The sequence below is a fragment of the Bombina bombina genome, chromosome 1 (assembly GCF_027579735.1).
Source record: "Bombina bombina isolate aBomBom1 chromosome 1, aBomBom1.pri, whole genome shotgun sequence".
In the NCBI taxonomy this organism is placed as follows: Eukaryota; Metazoa; Chordata; class Amphibia; order Anura; family Bombinatoridae; genus Bombina; species Bombina bombina.
The window spans coordinates 1344277133-1344296653 of record NC_069499.1 but is presented as its reverse complement, the minus strand read 5'-3'; the positions used below and the strand labels follow the sequence as shown (position 1 = coordinate 1344296653).

General features: G+C 39.0%; 1 protein-coding gene across 1 annotated transcript in view; it reads left to right on the top strand.

Annotated features, from left to right (window-relative positions):
- EXOC3L1 (exocyst complex component 3 like 1) overlaps window positions 1–19521 on the top strand; it is a 146415-nt gene that overhangs the window by 70224 nt on the left and 56670 nt on the right. Inside the window, exon 9 of the mRNA XM_053702850.1 lies at window positions 336–477. Coding sequence (XP_053558825.1) covers window positions 336–477 — 142 coding nt within the window. The remainder of the gene's footprint in view (window positions 1–335; window positions 478–19521) is intronic.

Below are 19521 nucleotides of genomic sequence, written 5' to 3'. Positions count from 1 at the left end.
CGCATGTGCACAACCCATAACTTTCAGCTTGTAATATCAGCGATATCAGAAGGGTTATGATATTTATTGAAAGTAATTGGTGCGCTTGTGCAATGTTGGCTGAGCAAAACCTTCTCTGGTAAATCTGATTTACCATAGACTTGTAATACCAAGTTGTGCGCTAATATTAGTGAGGTCTAGCGATACTGTTTATCACATCCCACACTAGCCTTAGCACACCATTTGTAATCTGGCCCCATGCCGTAAAATACCGGGTGGGTGGCAACCCTATACCAAACATATTAATAAAGTTCAGCCTGAGCTTTAACCTTGAGATTTTGTGTGAATTTCTACAGTTCATCAATCTCGTATCTCCAGCCAGACAACCCAGTCAGTCCTGTTTTCAAAAAAGCAGTGCCTTGCCTGAAGACCTCACTTGACAAGACGCAGAAGAAGGCCTGTCACCTCCTTTTCGATGAAATACAGATAGAGCTCCAGGTATTAAAGACTACAGATTGCAAAACTTTATGCTATCCAGTACTGTACAAAAATACATTCTCAAACGTTTTAGGTAGGATGGGAAGGACGGATAGAGTAAATAGGGTTTTGTATAGGAGAACTGGTCCATATATTTTATGCCTACATATTTGTATATATTCTGGCTAATCATATAAGCATTCACCAGTAAAGAACTGTTTATTTATGTTTTAATAAAAAAAATTTTTTTTAGAATAAGTGATACAATAATGTGCAGGTGCACACATAACAACAAAGTCAAACACCAGATAGGACTCGTAGGTCCCTTGAGAACAAACAAAGGCATTGATTAGGATACATAAGTCCCCAAGGATCAGACTAGAATATAAAAGTTCAGTTGAACATATAATTAGATGACAATATAATGACTCACATCTTTCTATTTTAGGATAGTCAATGCAGGTCTAACCATTGGGGGAATTTACATAACTATAAGAAGAAATATATTAACACTAATATTGAATTTCTCATTATCAGGAACTGTAAACGGGTTGAGTGAGGTTCTCTATTAATCCAGAGGGGGGGGGGGGAGGGGAAGGAATTAGGAAGGTCCATTAAGACTAAAATTAGCACTTGAGTTAGAGAAGAGGTAGGCAATCAATTTGGATCATTACTGAAACCAAGTATATGTGTGTGCAAAAATAAGTTTAAACTGTGTAGGTATACTTTCTTAGAATTAAAGCTCAATATTAGCAAGCCAAAGGGTATTATAATTGGATTTCCAATCAGCCCATATAATTTCAAACAAATCAGAGTTTCCAAGGTAATAAAAGACTCTACCTTCCATAGCCTGGCTATGGATAACTTTATCAGTGAAAAAAGGTAAACGCAGAAGTAGCTATGATGCTTAGGCAAAGCGTGTACTCCTATATGTAATAAAGCAACAGCTGGTGTTTTGGGTAGGGAAATCCCTATTCTAAAAAGTGCAGCAAAACAAGTGTTCCAAAGAGGCACAGGTTTTGGGCAGTCCCACCAAATATGCCTCATATCTCCTAATTGGCCGCAATTTCTCCAGCACTTACATGAGGTATTAAGAAACATTTGGGCAAGGCGTGAGGGGACATAATACCAATGTGTAAGAATTTTAAAATAATTCTCGAAGATTGTGACGCAATGTATAGACTTTCTTTCATGTAATTGGCAAGAGTCCATGAGCTAGTGACGTATGGGATATACATTCCTACCAGGAGGGGCAAAGTTTCCCAAACCTCAAAATGCCTATAAATACACCCCTCACCACACCCACAATTCAGTTTTACAAACTTTGCCTCCTATGGAGGTGGTGAAGTAAGTTTGTGCTAGATTTCTACGTTGATATGCGCTTCGCAGCATGCTGAAGCCCGATTTTCCTCTCAGAGTGCAGTGAATGACAGAGGGATAAGAAGGGAGTATTGCCTATTGAATGCTATGGTCATCCTATCGGGGATCTATTTCATAGATTCTCTGTTATCGGTCGTAGAGATTCTTCTACTACCTCCCTTTTCAGATCGACGATATACTCTTATATACCTTTACCTCTGCTGATTCTAGTTTCAGTACTGGTTTGGCTATCTACTATATGTAGATGAGTGTCTTTTGGTAAGTAAGTCTTATTTTATTTATGACACTCTCAGCTATGGTTTGGCACTTTATATGTAAAGTTCTAAATATATGTTTTATACTTATATTTGCCATGATTCAGGTTAATCAGTATATTTCCTTCTTACAGACTGTCAGTTTCATTTTTGGGAAATGCATATAAATAAAAAAAAATTCTTACCTGAAAATTTTTCATTTGACTTTTTTTCTAAATTGCGGGCTGTTAGGCTCGCGGGTGAAAAAAATGCTAGAATTTATTGCGTCATTTTTGGCGCAATACTTTTTTGGCGCGAGAATTACGTTTGTTTGACGTCAATGACGTCATTTCCGGCGTTGTAGTTGACGCCGAGAGTTTTCACGTAGTTGCGTCATCTATGACGCTCGTGTCTGTTACAGACGTTCTTGGCGCCAAAAAATATTTTGTCAGTTGTGGGCGTCATACTTGGCGCCAGATTCTGACATTATTTAAGTCTTTATTTAATTCTGCTTCTGGTTTTCAGAGGCTTATTTTGTTTGCAATTTTTTTCTCATTCCTGAAACTGTCATTTAAGGAAATTGATATTTTGCTTTATATGTTGTTTTTTTCTCTTACATTTGCAAGATATCTCAAAAACTGTTCCTGTATCAGAAAATACTGTTGGATTCCTGATGACTGATATCAGTCCTACCAAAGCTAAGTTAATTTATTTTAATGTTATGAATTTTTATCTTTAGCTATGGTTTGTAATAAGTTATCATGATAAACTTTTACATGCAGAGTCCATTAGTATTAATGCATTATCTATTGCTATTCCTTTTACATCTAATGTACAAGATATACCTAGGAATTTATAAGAATATTTTTCTGATTCTATCCTAAAGGCTTTGTCTGCCATCCCGCCTTCTAATAAAATGTATAGGTCTTTTTAAACTTCTCATTTAGTTGATGAATTTTCAAATGACCGACAACATACTGAATTATCCTTCTCTGATGATGATTTATCTCATTCAGAATATCCTTCATCAGATATTGACATTAACAAATCTAATTTTTTACTTTTAAATAGAGTACATTCGTTCTTTGTTGAAAAGGTGTTGATTATATTGGATATTGAGGAGACTAGTTCTTTTGATTTTAAGACTAGCTAACATTTAAATTCTGCTTATTAACCTCCTGTGGTTTCTTCAGAGTTTTTTTTTCCAGTTCCTGATACTAGGGAATGGAATAGGCCTGGGACTTCTTTTATTCCTTCTTTAAGGTTTTTAAATTGTATCCTTTGCCAGCAGTTAGTTTAGAGTTTTGGGGAAAGATCCCCAAAGTTAATGGGGCTATCTCTACTCTTGCTAAACATACTACTATTCTTATAGAAAATAGTATTTTTTTTATTTTTTTTTATTTATTTTTTTCACTTTTATAATATACTTTATTTAGAATAATTGAGTATACACTTCACAAAAAGAATGAGCAAAGCATGCACGAAGAGTGGTACAATATTATGTTTCAACATGGTGATGCATTGTGCTATCTAGATAGTAAAAACATATATTATATATCATAAATGACAGCTGTAACACATTGAAATATTTTTTTCACATCAGTGTATTTCTCATGAGACCCAATTATTAGTTAATTAGACCTCTCATGGGTCTTGAAATAGTGCTCTGGGATATAATATTGGGCTTGGTTAGGTATATGATTAAGATTTAATAGACATGTGCACCGCTAAAAAATTCGGTTCGTTTTCGGTTCGGATCGATTCGGACTTTTAGAATTTCGTTTCGGATCGAATCTGATTCGGCAAAATTTGAATAAATTAGTTTTGGATTTATTCGGATCCGAATAAATTCGTTTCGGATTTATTCGGATTCGGCTGAATTCGGTTCTATTCCGTTCCGAAATTCGGTATGTTTTTACTACACTAACACCCATTTAGTACACTAAGTCACTAACACCCATAAACTACCTATGAACCACTAAACCGAGGCCCCCCCCACATCGCAAACCCTATAATAACATTATTTAACCCCTAATCTGCCGATCGGATATCGCCGCCGCCTACATTATAGCTATTAACCCCTAATCTGCTGTCCCTAACACCGCCGACCCCTACATTATAGTTATTAACCCCTAATCTGCCCCCCCAACGTCGCCGCAATCTAACTACAAGTATTAACCCCTAATCTGCCGACCCGATATCGCCGCCGCCTACATTATAGCTATTAACCCCTAATCTGCTGTCCCTAACACCGCCGACCCCTACATTATAGTTATTAACCCCTAATCTGCCTCCCCCAACGTCGCCGCAATCTAACTACAAGTATTAACCCCTAATCTGCCGACCCGATATAGCCGCCGCCTACATTATAGCTATTAACCCCTAATCTGCTGTCCCTAACACCGCCGACCCCTACATTATAGTTATTAACCCCTAATCTGCCTCCCCCAACGTCGCCGCAATCTAACTACAAGTATTAACCCCTAATCTGCCGACCGCAAATCGCCGCCACTATAATAAATGTATTAACCCCTAAACCGCCGCACTCCCGCCTCGCAAACACTATAATACATTTTATTAACCCCTAATCTGCCCTCCCTAACATCGCCGCCACCTACCTACAATTATTAACCCCTAATCTCCCTCCCCCAACGTCGCCGCTACTATAATAAGGTTATTAACCCCTAAACCTAAGTCTAACCCTAACACTAACACCCCCTAACTTAAATATAATTTAAATAAAACGAAATAAGTTTACTATAGTTAAATAAATGAATCCTATTTAAAACTAAAGACTTACCTGTAAAATAAACCCTAAGATAGCTGCAATATAACTAATAGTTACATTGTAGCTATTTTAGGATTTATTTTTATTTTACAGGCAACTTTGTATTTATTTTAACTAGGTACAATAGTTATTAAATAGATATTTACTGTTTAATAGCTACCTAGTTAAAATAATTACAAATTTACCTGTAAAATAAATCCTAACCTAAGTTACACTAACACCTAACACTACACTATCATTAAATTAACTAAATAAATGAATCATATTTAAAACAAAATACTTACCTGTAAAATAAACCCTAATATAGCTGCAATATAACTAATAGTTACATTGTAGCTATTTTAGCATTTATATTTATTTTACAGGCAACTTTGTATTTATTTTAACTAGGTACAAAAGCTATTAAATAGTTATTGACTAATTAATAGCTACCTAGTTAAAATAATTACAAAATTACCTGTAAAATAAATCCTAACCTAAGTTACAATTAAACCTAACACTACACTGTCATTAAATAAATTAACTACAAGTACCTACAATTATCTACAATTAAATAAACTAAAGTACAAAACCCCCCCACTAAATTACAAAAAAAAAACAAACACTAAATTACAAAAAATAAAAAAATATTACAAGAATTTTAAACTAATTACACCTAATCTAAGCCCCCTAATAAAATAACAAAGCCCCCCCAAAATAAAAAAAATGCCCTGGGGGGCGTAGCTAGCTACCTAGCTAAGCAGTCGCAGCAGAGGAGAGCTCCTGCCGGAAAAGTTATTAAAAGTTAATTTTGTTAGCCTAAAAGCTTTTGGAATACTCCTTTTCTGCCCTAAACTGGCTCTATACACTGTGGGCTTGTGTGCTGAGCCTAATACCACTCCATCGGACGCCTTTTTTTTTTTTTCTTGAAAGGACCGCATCAAGACCGGACACTTAAGAGATAGAGTGGAGAAATTCCTAACGGAGTATACCTCTTTCAACTGCCGCCAGCCTAATTCCTTTCTCATCCAGCTCCGGAGGGTCGGGGCTCCGCTCCGGAGCTGCAGCAGCAGCTGCTATCACATCTCCTCATCTCCATCCACGGACCGGCCCTGCACTTACCATCACGCACGGGACCCGGCTACGGCCCTGCAACACCTACCAGGGCCTCTCCGAGGCATAGTGGAAGCAGGGAGACCGACCGGTGTTGAGGCACAGGAGGGAGGCTGAGCGGGTAAGTGACTGTAGCCATAAGGGACCCAGTGCAGGTTGGCGCGAAAAACCGCCATCTTGTCTTCTCCCACGCCAGCCTCCCATAGAGCAGCGTCAGGCCCGACCACCTCTCCATACCCGATAGTGCCCCTGGCTACCTCTTTAGGGCCACTGCCCCAAATACAACTTGATAGCAGTGCCCGGGGATCACAACATTAACATACCCTGCAGCACTCCTCATTCCTACCTAAGGCCTGGAGACACGGCGCCACAAACGACACGCCACATAAAAGGCAGATTCTTCACAGGGCCTGGCTCTACTTTCGCTCTACTTTCACCCCGCAAAATTAGCTCCCGGCTACCCCGGAGTTTTATGTAGAGAGGGCCCTCTAGGAAATACCACGTCCTGAACATTAGGATATATGATCCATCTATGCCCCACGTGGCACTAGTACTCTGGTTACAGACTTGGTTTTTAATCACCTCCACTTAGATTCTCAGCACACGTCCCACTCAGCTTTTTCACGTATGACATCCTACAATAATCCTTTACAGAGCAGACTCAATACCACTTCTAATTAAACATCGCTGGCCCAGTAATACTCCGGTATCCCTCACTTCAAGAAATCTGATAGCTGGAGGAGGAATTTAATCATAAAATCAAGAAGGAGAGCAGACAGCACATCAGCACTCCCTTGTCACCACACACACACTTCATACTGTCGCAGGGCAGAGGCGACCAGCAACCTTTTTGGAGGGGGCACAAGGCATTATCAAGATACAGGCCTTTTTTTTTTAACCCTGCTATACTCGTTAACACCTACATTGTGTGAGACTAAGATAACGTCTGCTTCTCTGTCACCTGTTACCCAACACCCAATATCTCCAAACGGGGATTTAACACCTTAAACTGTTGGTGCTCTATCTACATTCTTTTTGGTTTGTCTGCACACAATACTTCTGGCAAGCTAAGCCCTGCTGGAATACATAAACTTTAACATCATAGGCAACAGGACTGCAACCGAGCTATATTAAGGAACTGTAATATTTGAGCACTAATAAGCCACAGATCCATTTTGTGGCACATCCTGCTTAGTGCACTATTCAGAACTTGGGTAACATTACTGCTATAAAGTTTGAGCTGCTGCGTCAGCATGTGTATCTCTGCAGTTTAAACTCAGAGTGGAGTGTCTTAACCCATACCCTTTTTTTTCTGCAGGAAAAGAACTAGTTTAATTGTACTAGACCTTGAGTGGTGCAACATTTCAGTACAGTGTTTGCCTATTAAAATCTATTTTTTTTATGTTTTAGGTTACATATCTGGTTTAGAATGTTTACTGTTTAACCTAACCTTGATTCTCTCATTACAGACCTATTACTATAAGAGGTTACCTTTCCACAGATATATAGTATAAAGCGGTATCTTGTCCTCTCACATGTATCACTGTTTTACAGGTCTAGAGATGTTACTTTTCACTAGGTGTTAAAGACCAGAAGCTCACCACTATAACAATTTGAGCACTCTCTCCACCCCTTTCCTGCTGTGCGCAATCACAGTAGGTCATATCCCCATTCCTTTCTCCGTCTTGACCCAGTGTGGGTAATTTCCCCTGGAGAGGGTGTACATTGAGAATTTCGCTCTGCCGACCTCAGCAGTGGACTGATTGAGATCTACTCATACTCAGGGGCATACCCACAAAATCCACTGTGGCAGTAAGCAATCTGCTGAAAATGGCCGCCTAAATCAAGATTGACGTCAGGGGGACTTTAGTTAGACACTCCTCACCATTGTCCTGCTTATTACTCTATCTGCTATAGAGCAAAGGCCCAACCACACTGGTCTGTCACGGAAAACAGGCTTTACAATATGTCCCAGGCTTCTAAGAGAAAATCAAAACTGTCCCATCCACCCCGGAAAACAGTTGCAGATCATTTTAAAAATCATCACGCTGGGAAATCTCAAATGTATAGGGAATCTGCTTCTGCACTGGAGGGCAGCGAATCTGAGGGCAGCATGGACTCCCAGTCCCCTATACCAGATGCTCTGTCTGCCAACATTGTTGATGTCCTAACCAGGCGTATGAACCTCCTTCAAGACACGCTAACAAAAGAAATTAAAGGTTCTACAGCTGAGCTTCGTAGAGAAATTGGTGCATTAGGAGAGCGCACTGAAACCTTAGAGCGCAAACAAGAAGACCTAACTGTGGATCATGCCCACCTACAAGCTTACTCTCAAAACCTAGCGATACAGATATCTGATCTGGAGTTAAAACTAGCCGATATGGAGGACCGCTCCAGACGAAATAATCTGAGATTTCGTGGAATATCAGAGGAAATCGGCCCCCAAGAACTGGAGTCTTATGTTTTGGAGTTTTGTAATATCTTACTACCTTCTTTGGATCCGCCTGGTCTCTTGTTAGACAGAGTCCACAGAGTAGCACGGCCTAGATCTGTTTCCCAAGACAAGCCCAGGGATGTCCTAGCTAGGATCCATTTCTTCACCCATAAAGAGAAGATACTGAGAGAGCTGGTTAACAAACCTCAACTACCGGATAAATTCCTCCAAATTACTGTGTTCCCGGACATCTCTAGTTACACCTTGCAGAAAAGGAGATCCTTCAGGAATATTACTCAAATCCTAAGAGCGGATAATGTCAGATATAGATGGGGATACCCAACAAGGCTCATAGTTTCTAAGAATGGTGAGACTCACACAATTTTTACCCCTAAAGAAGGGTTTGACCTGCTACAAAGCTGGGGCCTAACTTCAGCTAAACCCCGATCAGAAACAGATTTTTTGACCTCTAGAGACTGCTCTGAAACCACGAACACGGCTCAATCATCGCAGAAACCTAGTCGTACCGACACCCCGCAGGTCACAAGAATCCGAGCTAGTGCCCTAGAATTCACTCCTGGACTCCAAAAGCCTGCTAAATGAGAGATAGATAGCTCTGGTCTTTACACCTAACCGCTCCTGTTACCATACTGTTTCTACATCTGAAATTGAGCAAAATGTATATCTTGTTGAATATATTTATCATGTGTTAATTGTTCATTATCTAAATGGTGTGGGGCGACCCGGGATTCCCCGTGAAGGAGGGGCTGCTTGCCCAGAGATACCTGATTTCCTAAGTAATTATCTCCTCGCGGTTAGGACTCAAGGGTGCTCCCTACCCCATTATACTATCCAGGTAGCTAGACCTCCCTTGAACATTTACTTGTTGCTAAATTGAATTATTCCTAGGGATAGTAGAGACCTTGGTCCATTTCATAACACTAATGATATCTATCACTATGCTAGTAGATAGGTAATATGCTATTCAGTCTGTTGTAAAGACAATGGTTTGTTCTTTTTGTTCATACTCCCCCAATGACAGTCAATCTACATCTACAAGTTATATACTTGTACTACCCCCCCCCCCCCATATACGCAAATTTATTTGTGCTATCCCCTTGCACGGGGACTGGAGAAGTCAGTTTTGTATTCAAACACACTTCTCCTCTTGGTGATCCAGTGGTTCACCATACTGGCTACAGTTTTTAAATCTCACCTAATTCACACAATTACGATTGGCTCAAACCTATAGTCTTACTTTGTACTGTCTGTGTTCAACAGTTGTTTGTCCAGTTCATTTGTTTAACATTTTCACGTTCTCTCTTTTACTTTTCTCTCATTACACCCCAGGTGTTGTTATTGTCCACTAATACGAACGCTGAACTTAGGGCTCATCAAGTGCCATATTTAGGTGCACAGACCCAGGCGGGGTGAGTTACATACCTAATTCCTCTCCTTTTCCTTGTCCCTTATTGCCTACCCCCCCCCCTTACCCTTCCTAAATTTAAAGATGGCGGTGACTTCTAATAGTATTTCCTTTGCAACCTTAAATGTCAAAGGACTTAATTCACAAGAAAAGAGAAGCATGCTTACCAATATCATGAGGTCTCTGAAAGTCCAAGTTGTATTTCTGCAAGAGACTCATTGGCTTGCGACAACCCAGAACCCATACAGAACCCCTGAATATCCTATAGTGGTCCTAGCCTCCCATACTGAGAAAACAAGAGGTGTAGCAATTGCCATACATAAATCCCTACATTTCGAACATATCCATGCAGAGAAAGATAACCAGGGACGATTCATATTGCTTAACTGCAAGTTAAATGGTATCCTGTTTACTCTTGCCAATATATACGCCCCAAACCAATTACAATCTAAATTCTTGAAAGGGATACTGGTTAAAATTGAGAAACACAGGACGGGAACGACAATCTTAGGGGGCGACTTTAATATGATTTGGGATCCCCTACTGGATAAGAAAGTTCAGAAAGGGAAAAAAATTGATGCATACTCTATAACCACTGCTAATAAATTTCGACAATACATTATCCAGCATAATCTATACGACATATGGAGGGCGCTCCACCACGATGACAGAGACTATACATACTTCTCCAGACCCCATAATTCATACTCCAGACTTGATCATTTCTTCACTGACTCGTGGACCTTGAATAGAGTCTTAACGTCACATATTAGGGTTTGCCCTTGGTAAGACAAACAAGATCCTCCTGAGGGTCTTCTGTGAAGCCCGAGAGGCAGGTTCATTTCATAAAGAATTTTTACAGGCAGTGATTCTGCCCATCCCTAAACCGGACAAAGACCCCTCGTTATGTACGAGTTATAGACCAATCTCATTAATAAATGGGGATGTTAAACTTTATGCGAAACTATGGGCTAACCGCCTTAATAGCTTACTCCCAAAGGTGATCCATACGGACCAGGTCGGGTTCACGTTCGGTAGGGAGGGCCCAGACAACTCTCGGAAAATGTTGAACATACTTACAGAGTCGTCCCGGCTGAGGTTGCCCATGCTGGCCCTGTCACTAGACGCAGAGAAAGCGTTTGACAGGGTCAGATGGGAATACTTGTGGCACACGCTCGCCCAATTTGGCATACCTAACGTAGTGATCACGGCAATACAAGCCCTATATTCTTACCCCTCTGCAACGGTTAGAGGTCTGGGATTTGCCTCTCCGACCACTCATATTACTAATGGCACTAGGCAAGGATGCCCTCTGTCACCCTTAATTTTCTCCATGGCCATTGAACCTTTGGCTCAGGCTATTAGGCAATCACGCGCAATCAGAGGTGTCCAACTTGGCAGGGAGGCTGTGAAGATAGCATTGTACGCGGATGATGTGACACTATTCCTAACGAATCCAATAGGCTCCTTGCCGGCACTTTTTGATATTGTCGCCGAGTTTGGAGCTCACAGTTATTATAAGGTTAACGTTTCCAAAACGGAGGCTCTACCGGTATGTATTCCAACCTTTGAATTGGATGTATTGCAAACATCATACTCCTTCCGATGGTCACAAACCACTATTCGACACCTAGGGGTACAACTTGGTCCGGATCCGAAAATGGTGATCAATGTTAACTACACAGATCTCATTAGAGTGGTCACCGAGCTTACCTCTTCCTGGAGTCTTAAAGAGATTTCGTGGCTGGGTCGTATTGCATCTTTTAAGATGACGATCTTGCCTAAAATCCTATATTACTTTCGTTGCATCCCACTAAATGTCCCCAATGCTTTAATAGACAAGCTCCAATCTCTTGGACAACGCTATATTTGGGGCAAATCTAACCTCGGATTGCGGCGAAAATACTTCAAAAAAAATATGAACATGGAGGGGTTGCAATGCCTAGTATACGTGGCTACTATGAAGCAACCAGGTTATCACATATCATGGCATGGGCGAACAAAGGAGAACCGCAGGGATGGAAAAATATAGAGGCACTAGCCCTCCCTTTGGGCTTAGAACTAGCGGACCTACCCTGGATCCCTAGCCACTGCCTGGATGATCTGGGACTAAAAAACGCCATTGTTAGAGATACTCTAAAAGTTTGGCATCACCTTAGAAACCTACGCAACATTGCCCCGCATCCGTCCCCCATTCATTCCCTGTCAGCTTTGCTGACAGCTCTACCTGACACACATGTCCTACAATGGTGTGAGTGGGGCCTGCATTCGATTTCCCACCTATACCCCGCGGGTACTCTACTCACTCCACATACTATCGGATCCATTATCCCAGAACCCCCTCTTTGGGTTTCTTTTGAATACTCGAGACTTTACACTTTTATGACATCCTGGGGATTCACCAAGACCCCAAATAGACCCCTGACTAACTGGGAAAAACTGTGGCAGCTTCCTATCAAGACTCCTAGACTCATATAGTTTCACTATGACCTCCTACAGATGTCCACTAACAGAGACAAACCCTGGCAACTAAGGGCCTGGGAGGGAGACCTATCCAGACCAATTACAGATAAGGACCTACGCACAGCTATGACGTTAACTAAAAAGACGGTTCACTGTGCAAACACCTTGGAGGCCTACATGAAGCTATTTCTGAAATGGTACTACACCCCCTCGAGACTGTCACAAATGTTTCCTACAACGTCTCCTTTGTGCTGGAGAGAATGTATGCAAAGAGGCTCAGATATACATGTATGGTGGGACTGCCCAACACTTGCACCCATGTGGGGTCAGATAGCTAACCTATGCACCAACTTAGGGCTCTCTATCCCACTCACCCCTGCAATAGCTCTTCTGCACATCTTTCCAAGAAACGTTCCAGCCCATGTTTCCAAACTGATCATCTTTGTCCTAGCGGCCATGAAACTGGCAATAGCAAGGGCCTGGAAGCAGGCCATCCCTCCAGATATTTCAACTGTTACATCTATAATACAGATGTACGCCAAAATGGAACAAAGTTTCTATTTTAATATGGATAAAGAAGACCTATATTGGCAGATTTGGGAGCCTTGGTTTGCTTACCAGGGAAATCATAGTTAAACATATAGACATGAGATAATTCCCGACCACCCACTTTAACGCATTTAATTTCTCATACCTAGTTATAATGTGGTAGGCAAATGACGACTCCCGCCTTTCTGAATCTATTGTCAAAGTCTGACCACCCTCCTCCTCTCCCCTTTCCCGCTCCCCCCTCCCCTCTACCCCCCCCTCCTATAATATGCTCTGCCCTAACCCGGTCTCTCTCCCCCCCCCTCCACCCTCTCAAGGAAAATCTCCCCCGCCTGGGAATCCGCATTAGGGTCACTAGTAGAAGTGTGTTGAAAGGCATTTCCGAACTGACTCTATGAAGTCTATAGAAAGTTGAGTTCATGTATGGGACTGGAATATTACCCTAGTCCCTATATTCAGGTTTGTTCATAATAACTGAAAATGAGGTTTATGTAAATGTCATTATATTTTAAATCTGATATGCTCATTCCAGATGTTTTAGTTCACCAATAATATATATACTTACGATGTGGCTACAACAAAAGTATTGTATGTATACATGTATAGTTCCTGGTCATTTGTGTTGTAATATTTGTTGTTATGCATATTCCTCAATAAAAAGATCTAAAAAGAAAAAAAAAAAAAAAAAAATGCCCTACCCTATACTAAATTACAAAAGTTAACAGCTCTATTACCTTACCAGCCCTGAACAGGGCCCTTTGCGGGGCATGCCCCAAAGAAAACAGCTCTTTTGCCTGTAAAAAAAAAACCACAATCCCCCCCCCACATTACAACCCACCACCCACATACCCCTACTCTAACCCAAACCCCCCTTAAATAAACCTAACACTACCCCCCTGAAGATCTCCCTACCTTGAGTCGTGTTCACCCAGCCGGGCCGAAGTCTTCATCCAATGGGGCAGAAGAGGACATCCAGACCGGCAGAAGTCTTCATCCAAGCGGGGCAAGAAGAGGTCTTCCATCCATCATACAAGTACCAAAATACAAACAAACACTAAATTACAAAAAATAATAAAATATTACAATAATTTTAAACTAATTACACCTAATCTAAGCCCCCTACTAGCTATTAATATAGCTTCAATATAACTAATAGTTACATTGTAGCTATTTTAGGATTTATATTTATTTTACAGGCAACTTTGTATTTATTTTAACTAGGTACAATAGCTATTAAATAGTTAATAACTATTTAATAACTACCTAGCTAAAATAAATACAAATTTACCTGTAAAATAAATCATAACCTAAGTTACAATTACACCTAACACTACACTATCATTAAATTAACTAAATAAATGAATCCTATATAAAACTAAAGACTTACCTGTAAAATAAACCCTAATATAGCTGCAATAGAACTAATAGTTACATTGTAGCTATTTTAGCATTTATATTTATTGTACAGGCAACTTTGTATTTATTTTAACTAGGTACAATAGCTATTAAATAGATATTTACTGTTTAATAGCTACCTAGTTAAAATAATTACAAAATTACCTGTAAAATAAATCCTAACCTAAGTTACAATTAAACCTAACACTACACTATCATTAAATAAATTAACTACAAGTACCTACAATTAAATACAATTAAAAAACTAAACTAAAGTACAACCCCCCCCCCCACTAAATTACAAAAAATAAAAAAATATTACAAGAATTTTAAACTAATTACACCTAATCTAAGCCCCCTAATAAAATAACAAAGCCCCCCAAAATAAAAAAAATGCCCTACCCTATACTAAATTACAAAAGTTAACAGCTCTATTACCTTACCAGCCCTGAACAGGGCCTTTTGCGGGGCATGCCCCAAAGAAAACAGCTCTTTTGCCTGTAAAAAAAAACACAATCCCCCCCCCCCACATTACAACCCACCACCCACATACCCCTACTCTAACCCAAACCCCCCTTAAATAAACCTAACACTACCCCCCTGAAGATCTCCCTACCTTGAGTCGTGTTCACCCAGCCAGGCCGAAGTCTTCATCCGATGGGGCAGAAGAGGACATCCAGACTGGCAGAAGTCTTCATCCAAGCGGGGCAAGAAGAGGTCTTCCATCCATCAGAAAAGTACAAAAAAACAAACAAACACTAAATTAGCAAAAATAATAAAATATTGCAATAATTTTAAACTAATTACACCTAATCTAAGCCCCCTACTAGCTATTAATATAGCTACAATATAACTAATAGTTACATTGTAGCTATTTTAGGATTTATATTTATTTTACAGGCAACTTTGTATTTATTTTAACTAGGTACAATAGCTATTAAATAGTTAATAACTACCTAGCTAAAATAAATACAAATTTACCTGTAAAATAAACCCTAACCTAAGTTACAATTACACCTAACACTACACTGTCATTAAATTAACTAAATAAATTAATCCTATATAAAACTAAATACTTACCTGTAAAATAAACCCTAATATAGCTACAATATAACTAATAGTTACATTGTAGCTATTTTAGCATTTATATTTATTTTACAGGCAACTTTGTATTTATTTTAACTAGGTACAATAGCTATTAAATAGTTATTGACTAATTAATAGCTACCTAGTTAAAATAATTACAAAATTACCTGTAAAATAAATCCTAACCTAAGTTACTATTAAACCTAACACTACACTATCATTAAATAAATTAACTACAAGTACCTACAATTAAATACAATGAAATAAACTAAACTAAAGTACAAAAAAAACAAACACTAAATTACAAAAAATAAAAAAAATTACAAGAATTTTAAACTAATTACACCTAATCTAAGCCCCCTAATAAAATAACAAAGCCCCCCAAAATAAAAAAATGCCCTACCCTATACTAAATTACAAAAGTAATCAGCTCTATTACCTTACCAGCCCTGAACAGGGCCTTTTGCGGGGGCATGCCCCAAAGAAAACAGCTCTTTTGCCTGTAAAAAAAAACACAATCCCCCCCCCACATTACAACCCACCACCCACATACCCCTACTCTAACCCAAACCCCCCTTAAATAAACCTAACACTACCCCCCTGAAGATCTCTCTACCGTGTCTTCACCCAGCGGGCCGAAGTCTTCATCCGATGGGGCAGAAGAGGACATCCAGACCGGCAGAAGTCTTCATCCAAGTGGGGCAAGAAGAGGTCTTCCATCCATCAGAAGTCTTGATCCAGGCGGCATCTTCTCTGTTCATCCATCCGGAACGGAGCGGCAGCATCCTGAAGACATCCCACGCAGAGCATCCTCTTCTTTCTTGATCCGACGACTAGGTGACTGTACCTTTAAGTGACGTCATCCAAGATGGCGTCCCTTGAATTCCGATTGGCTGATAGGATTCTATCAGCCAATCGGAATTAAGGTAGGAAAAATCTGATTGGCTGATTCAATCAGCCAATCAGATTCAAGTTCAATCCGATTGGCTGATCCAATCAGCCAATCAGATTGAGCTCGCATTCTATTGGCTGATCGGAACAGCCAATAGAATGCGAGGTCAATCTGATTGGCTGATTCCATCAGCCAATCGGATTGAACTTGAATCTGATTGGCTGATTGAATCAGCCAATCAGATTTTTCCTACCTTAATTCCGATTGGCTGATAGAATCCTATCAGCCAATCGGAATTCAAGGGACGCCATCTTGGATGACGTCACTTAAAGGTACAGTCACCTAGTCGTCGGATCAAGAAAGAAGAGGATGCTCTGCGTGGGATGTCTTCAGGATGCTGCCGCTCCGCTCCGGATGGATGAACAGAGAAGATGCCGCCTGGATCAAGACTTCTGATGGATGGAAGACCTCTTCTTGCCCCGCTTGGATGAAGACTTCTGCCGGTCTGGATGTCCTCTTCTGCCCCATCGGATGAAGACTTCGGCCCGCTGGGTGAAGACACGGTAGAGACATCTTCAGGGGGGTAGTGTTAGGTTTATTTAAGGGGGGTTTGGGTTAGAGTAGGGGTATGTGGGTGGTGGGTTGTAATGTGGGGGGGGGGTATTGTGTTTTTTTTTACAGGCAAAAGAGCTGTTTTCTTTGGGGCATGCCCCCGCAAAAGGCCCTTTTAAGGGCTGGTAAGGTAATAGAGCTGATTACTTTTGTAATTTAGTATAGGGTAGGGCATTTTTTTATTTTGGGGGGCTTTGTTATTTTATTAGGGGGCTTAGATTAGGTGTAATTAGTTTAAAATTCTTGTAATTTTTTTTATTTTTTGTAATTTAGTGTTTGTTTTTTTTGTACTTTAGTTTAGTTTATTTCATTGTATTTAATTGTAGGTACTTGTAGTTAATTTATTTAATGATAGTGTAGAGTTAGGTTTAATAGTAACTTAGGTTAGGATTTATTTTACAGGTAATTTTGTAATTATTTTAACTAGGTAGCTATTAATTAGTCAATAACTATTTAATAGCTATTGTACCTAGTTAAAATAAATACAAAGTTGCCTGTAAAATAAATATAAATGCTAAAATAGCTACAATGTAACTATTAGTTATATTGTAGCTATATTAGGGTTTATTTTACAGGTAAGTATTTAGTTTTATATAGGATTAATTTATTTAGTTAATTTAATGACAGTGTAGTGTTAGGTGTAATTGTAACTTAGGTTAGGGTTTATTTTACAGGTAAATTTGTATTTATTTTAGCTAGGTAGTTATTAACTATTTAATAGCTATTGTACCTAGTTAAAATAAATACAAAGTTGCCTGTAAAATAAATATAAATCCTAAAATAGCTACAATGTAACTATTAGTTATATTGTAGCTATATTAATAGCTAGTAGGGGGCTTAGATTAGGTGTAATTAGTTTAAAATTATTGTAATATTTTATTATTTTTGCTAATTTAGTGTTTGTTTGTTTTTTTGTACTTTTCTGATGGATGGAAGACCTCTTCTTGCCCCGCTTGGATGAAGACTTCTGCCGGTCTGGATGTCCTCTTCTGCCCCATCGGATGAAGACTTCGGCCCGGCTGGGTGAACACGACTCAAGGTAGGGAGATCTTCAGGGGGGTAGTGTTAGGTTTATTTAAGGGGGGTTTGGGTTAGAGTAGGGGTATGTGGGTTGTGGGTTGTAATGTGGGGGGAGGGATTGTGTTTTTTTTTTACAGGCAAAAGAGCTGTTTTCTTTGGGGCATGCCCCGCAAAGGGCCCTGTTCAGGGCTGGTAAGGTAATAGAGCTGTTAACTTTTGTAATTTAGTATAGGTTAGGGCATTTTTTTTATTTTGGGGGGCTTTGTTATTTTATTAGGGGGCTTAGATTAGGTGTAATTAGTTTAAAATTCTTGTAATATTTTTTTATTTTTTGTAATTTAGTGGGGGGGGTTTGTACTTTAGTTTAGTTTTTTTAATTGCATTTAATTGTAGGTACTTGTAGTTAATTTATTTAATGATAGTGTAGTGTTAGGTTTAATTGTAACTTAGGTTAGGATTTATTTTACAGGTAATTTTGTAATTATTTTAACTAGGTAGCTATTAAATAGTCAATATCTATTTAATAGCTATTGAACCTAGTTAAAATGAATACAAAGTTGCCTGTACAATAAATATAAATGCTAAAATAGCTACAATGTAACTATTAGTTATATTGCAGCTATATTAGGGTTTATTTTACAGGTAAGTCTTTAGTTTTATATAGGATTCATTTATTTAGTTAATTTAATGATAGTGTAGTGTTAGGTGTAATTGTAACTTAGGTTATGATTTATTTTACAGGTAAATTTGTATTTATTTTAGCTAGGTAGTTATTAAATAGTTATTAACTATTTAATAACTATTGTACCTAGTTAAAATAAATACAAAGTTGCCTGTAAAATACATATAAATCCTAAAATAGCTACAATGTAACTATTAGTTATATTGAAGCTATATTAATAGCTAGTAGGGGGCTTAGATTAGGTGTAATTAGTTTAAAATTATTGTAATATTTTATTATTTTTGGTAATTTAGTGTTTGTTTGTATTTTGGTACTTGTATGATGGATGGAAGACCTCTTCTTGCCCCGCTTGGATGAAGACTTCTGCCGGTCTGGATGTCCTCTTCTGCCCCATCGGATGAAGACTTCGGCCCGGCTGGGTGAACACGACTCAAGGTAGGGAGATCTTCAGGGGGGTAGTGTTAGGTTTATTTAAGGGGGGTTTGGGTTAGAGTAGGGGTATGTGGGTGGTGGGTTGTAATGTGGGGGGGGGATTGTGTTTTTTTTTTACAGGCAAAAGAGCTGTTTTCTTTGGGGCATGCCCCGCAAAGGGCCCTGTTCAGGGCTGGTAAGGTAATAGAGCTGTTAACTTTTGTAATTTAGTATAGGGTAGGGCATTTTTTTTATTTTGGGGGGCTTTGTTATTTTATTAGGGGGCTTAGATTAGGTGTAATTAGTTTAAAATTCTTGTAATATTTTTTTTATTTTTTGTAATTTAGTGTTTGTTTTTTTTTGTAATTTAGTGGGGGGGTTTTGTACTTTAGTTTATTTAATTGTAGGTACTTGTAGTTAATTTATTTAATGACAGTGTAGTGTTAGGTTTAATTGTAACTTAGGTTAGGATTTATTTTACAGGTAATTTTGTAATTATTTTAACTAGGTAGCTATTAATTAGTCAATAACTATTTAATAGCTATTGTACCTAGTTAAAATAAATACAAAGTTGTCTGTAAAATAAATATAAATGCTAAAAT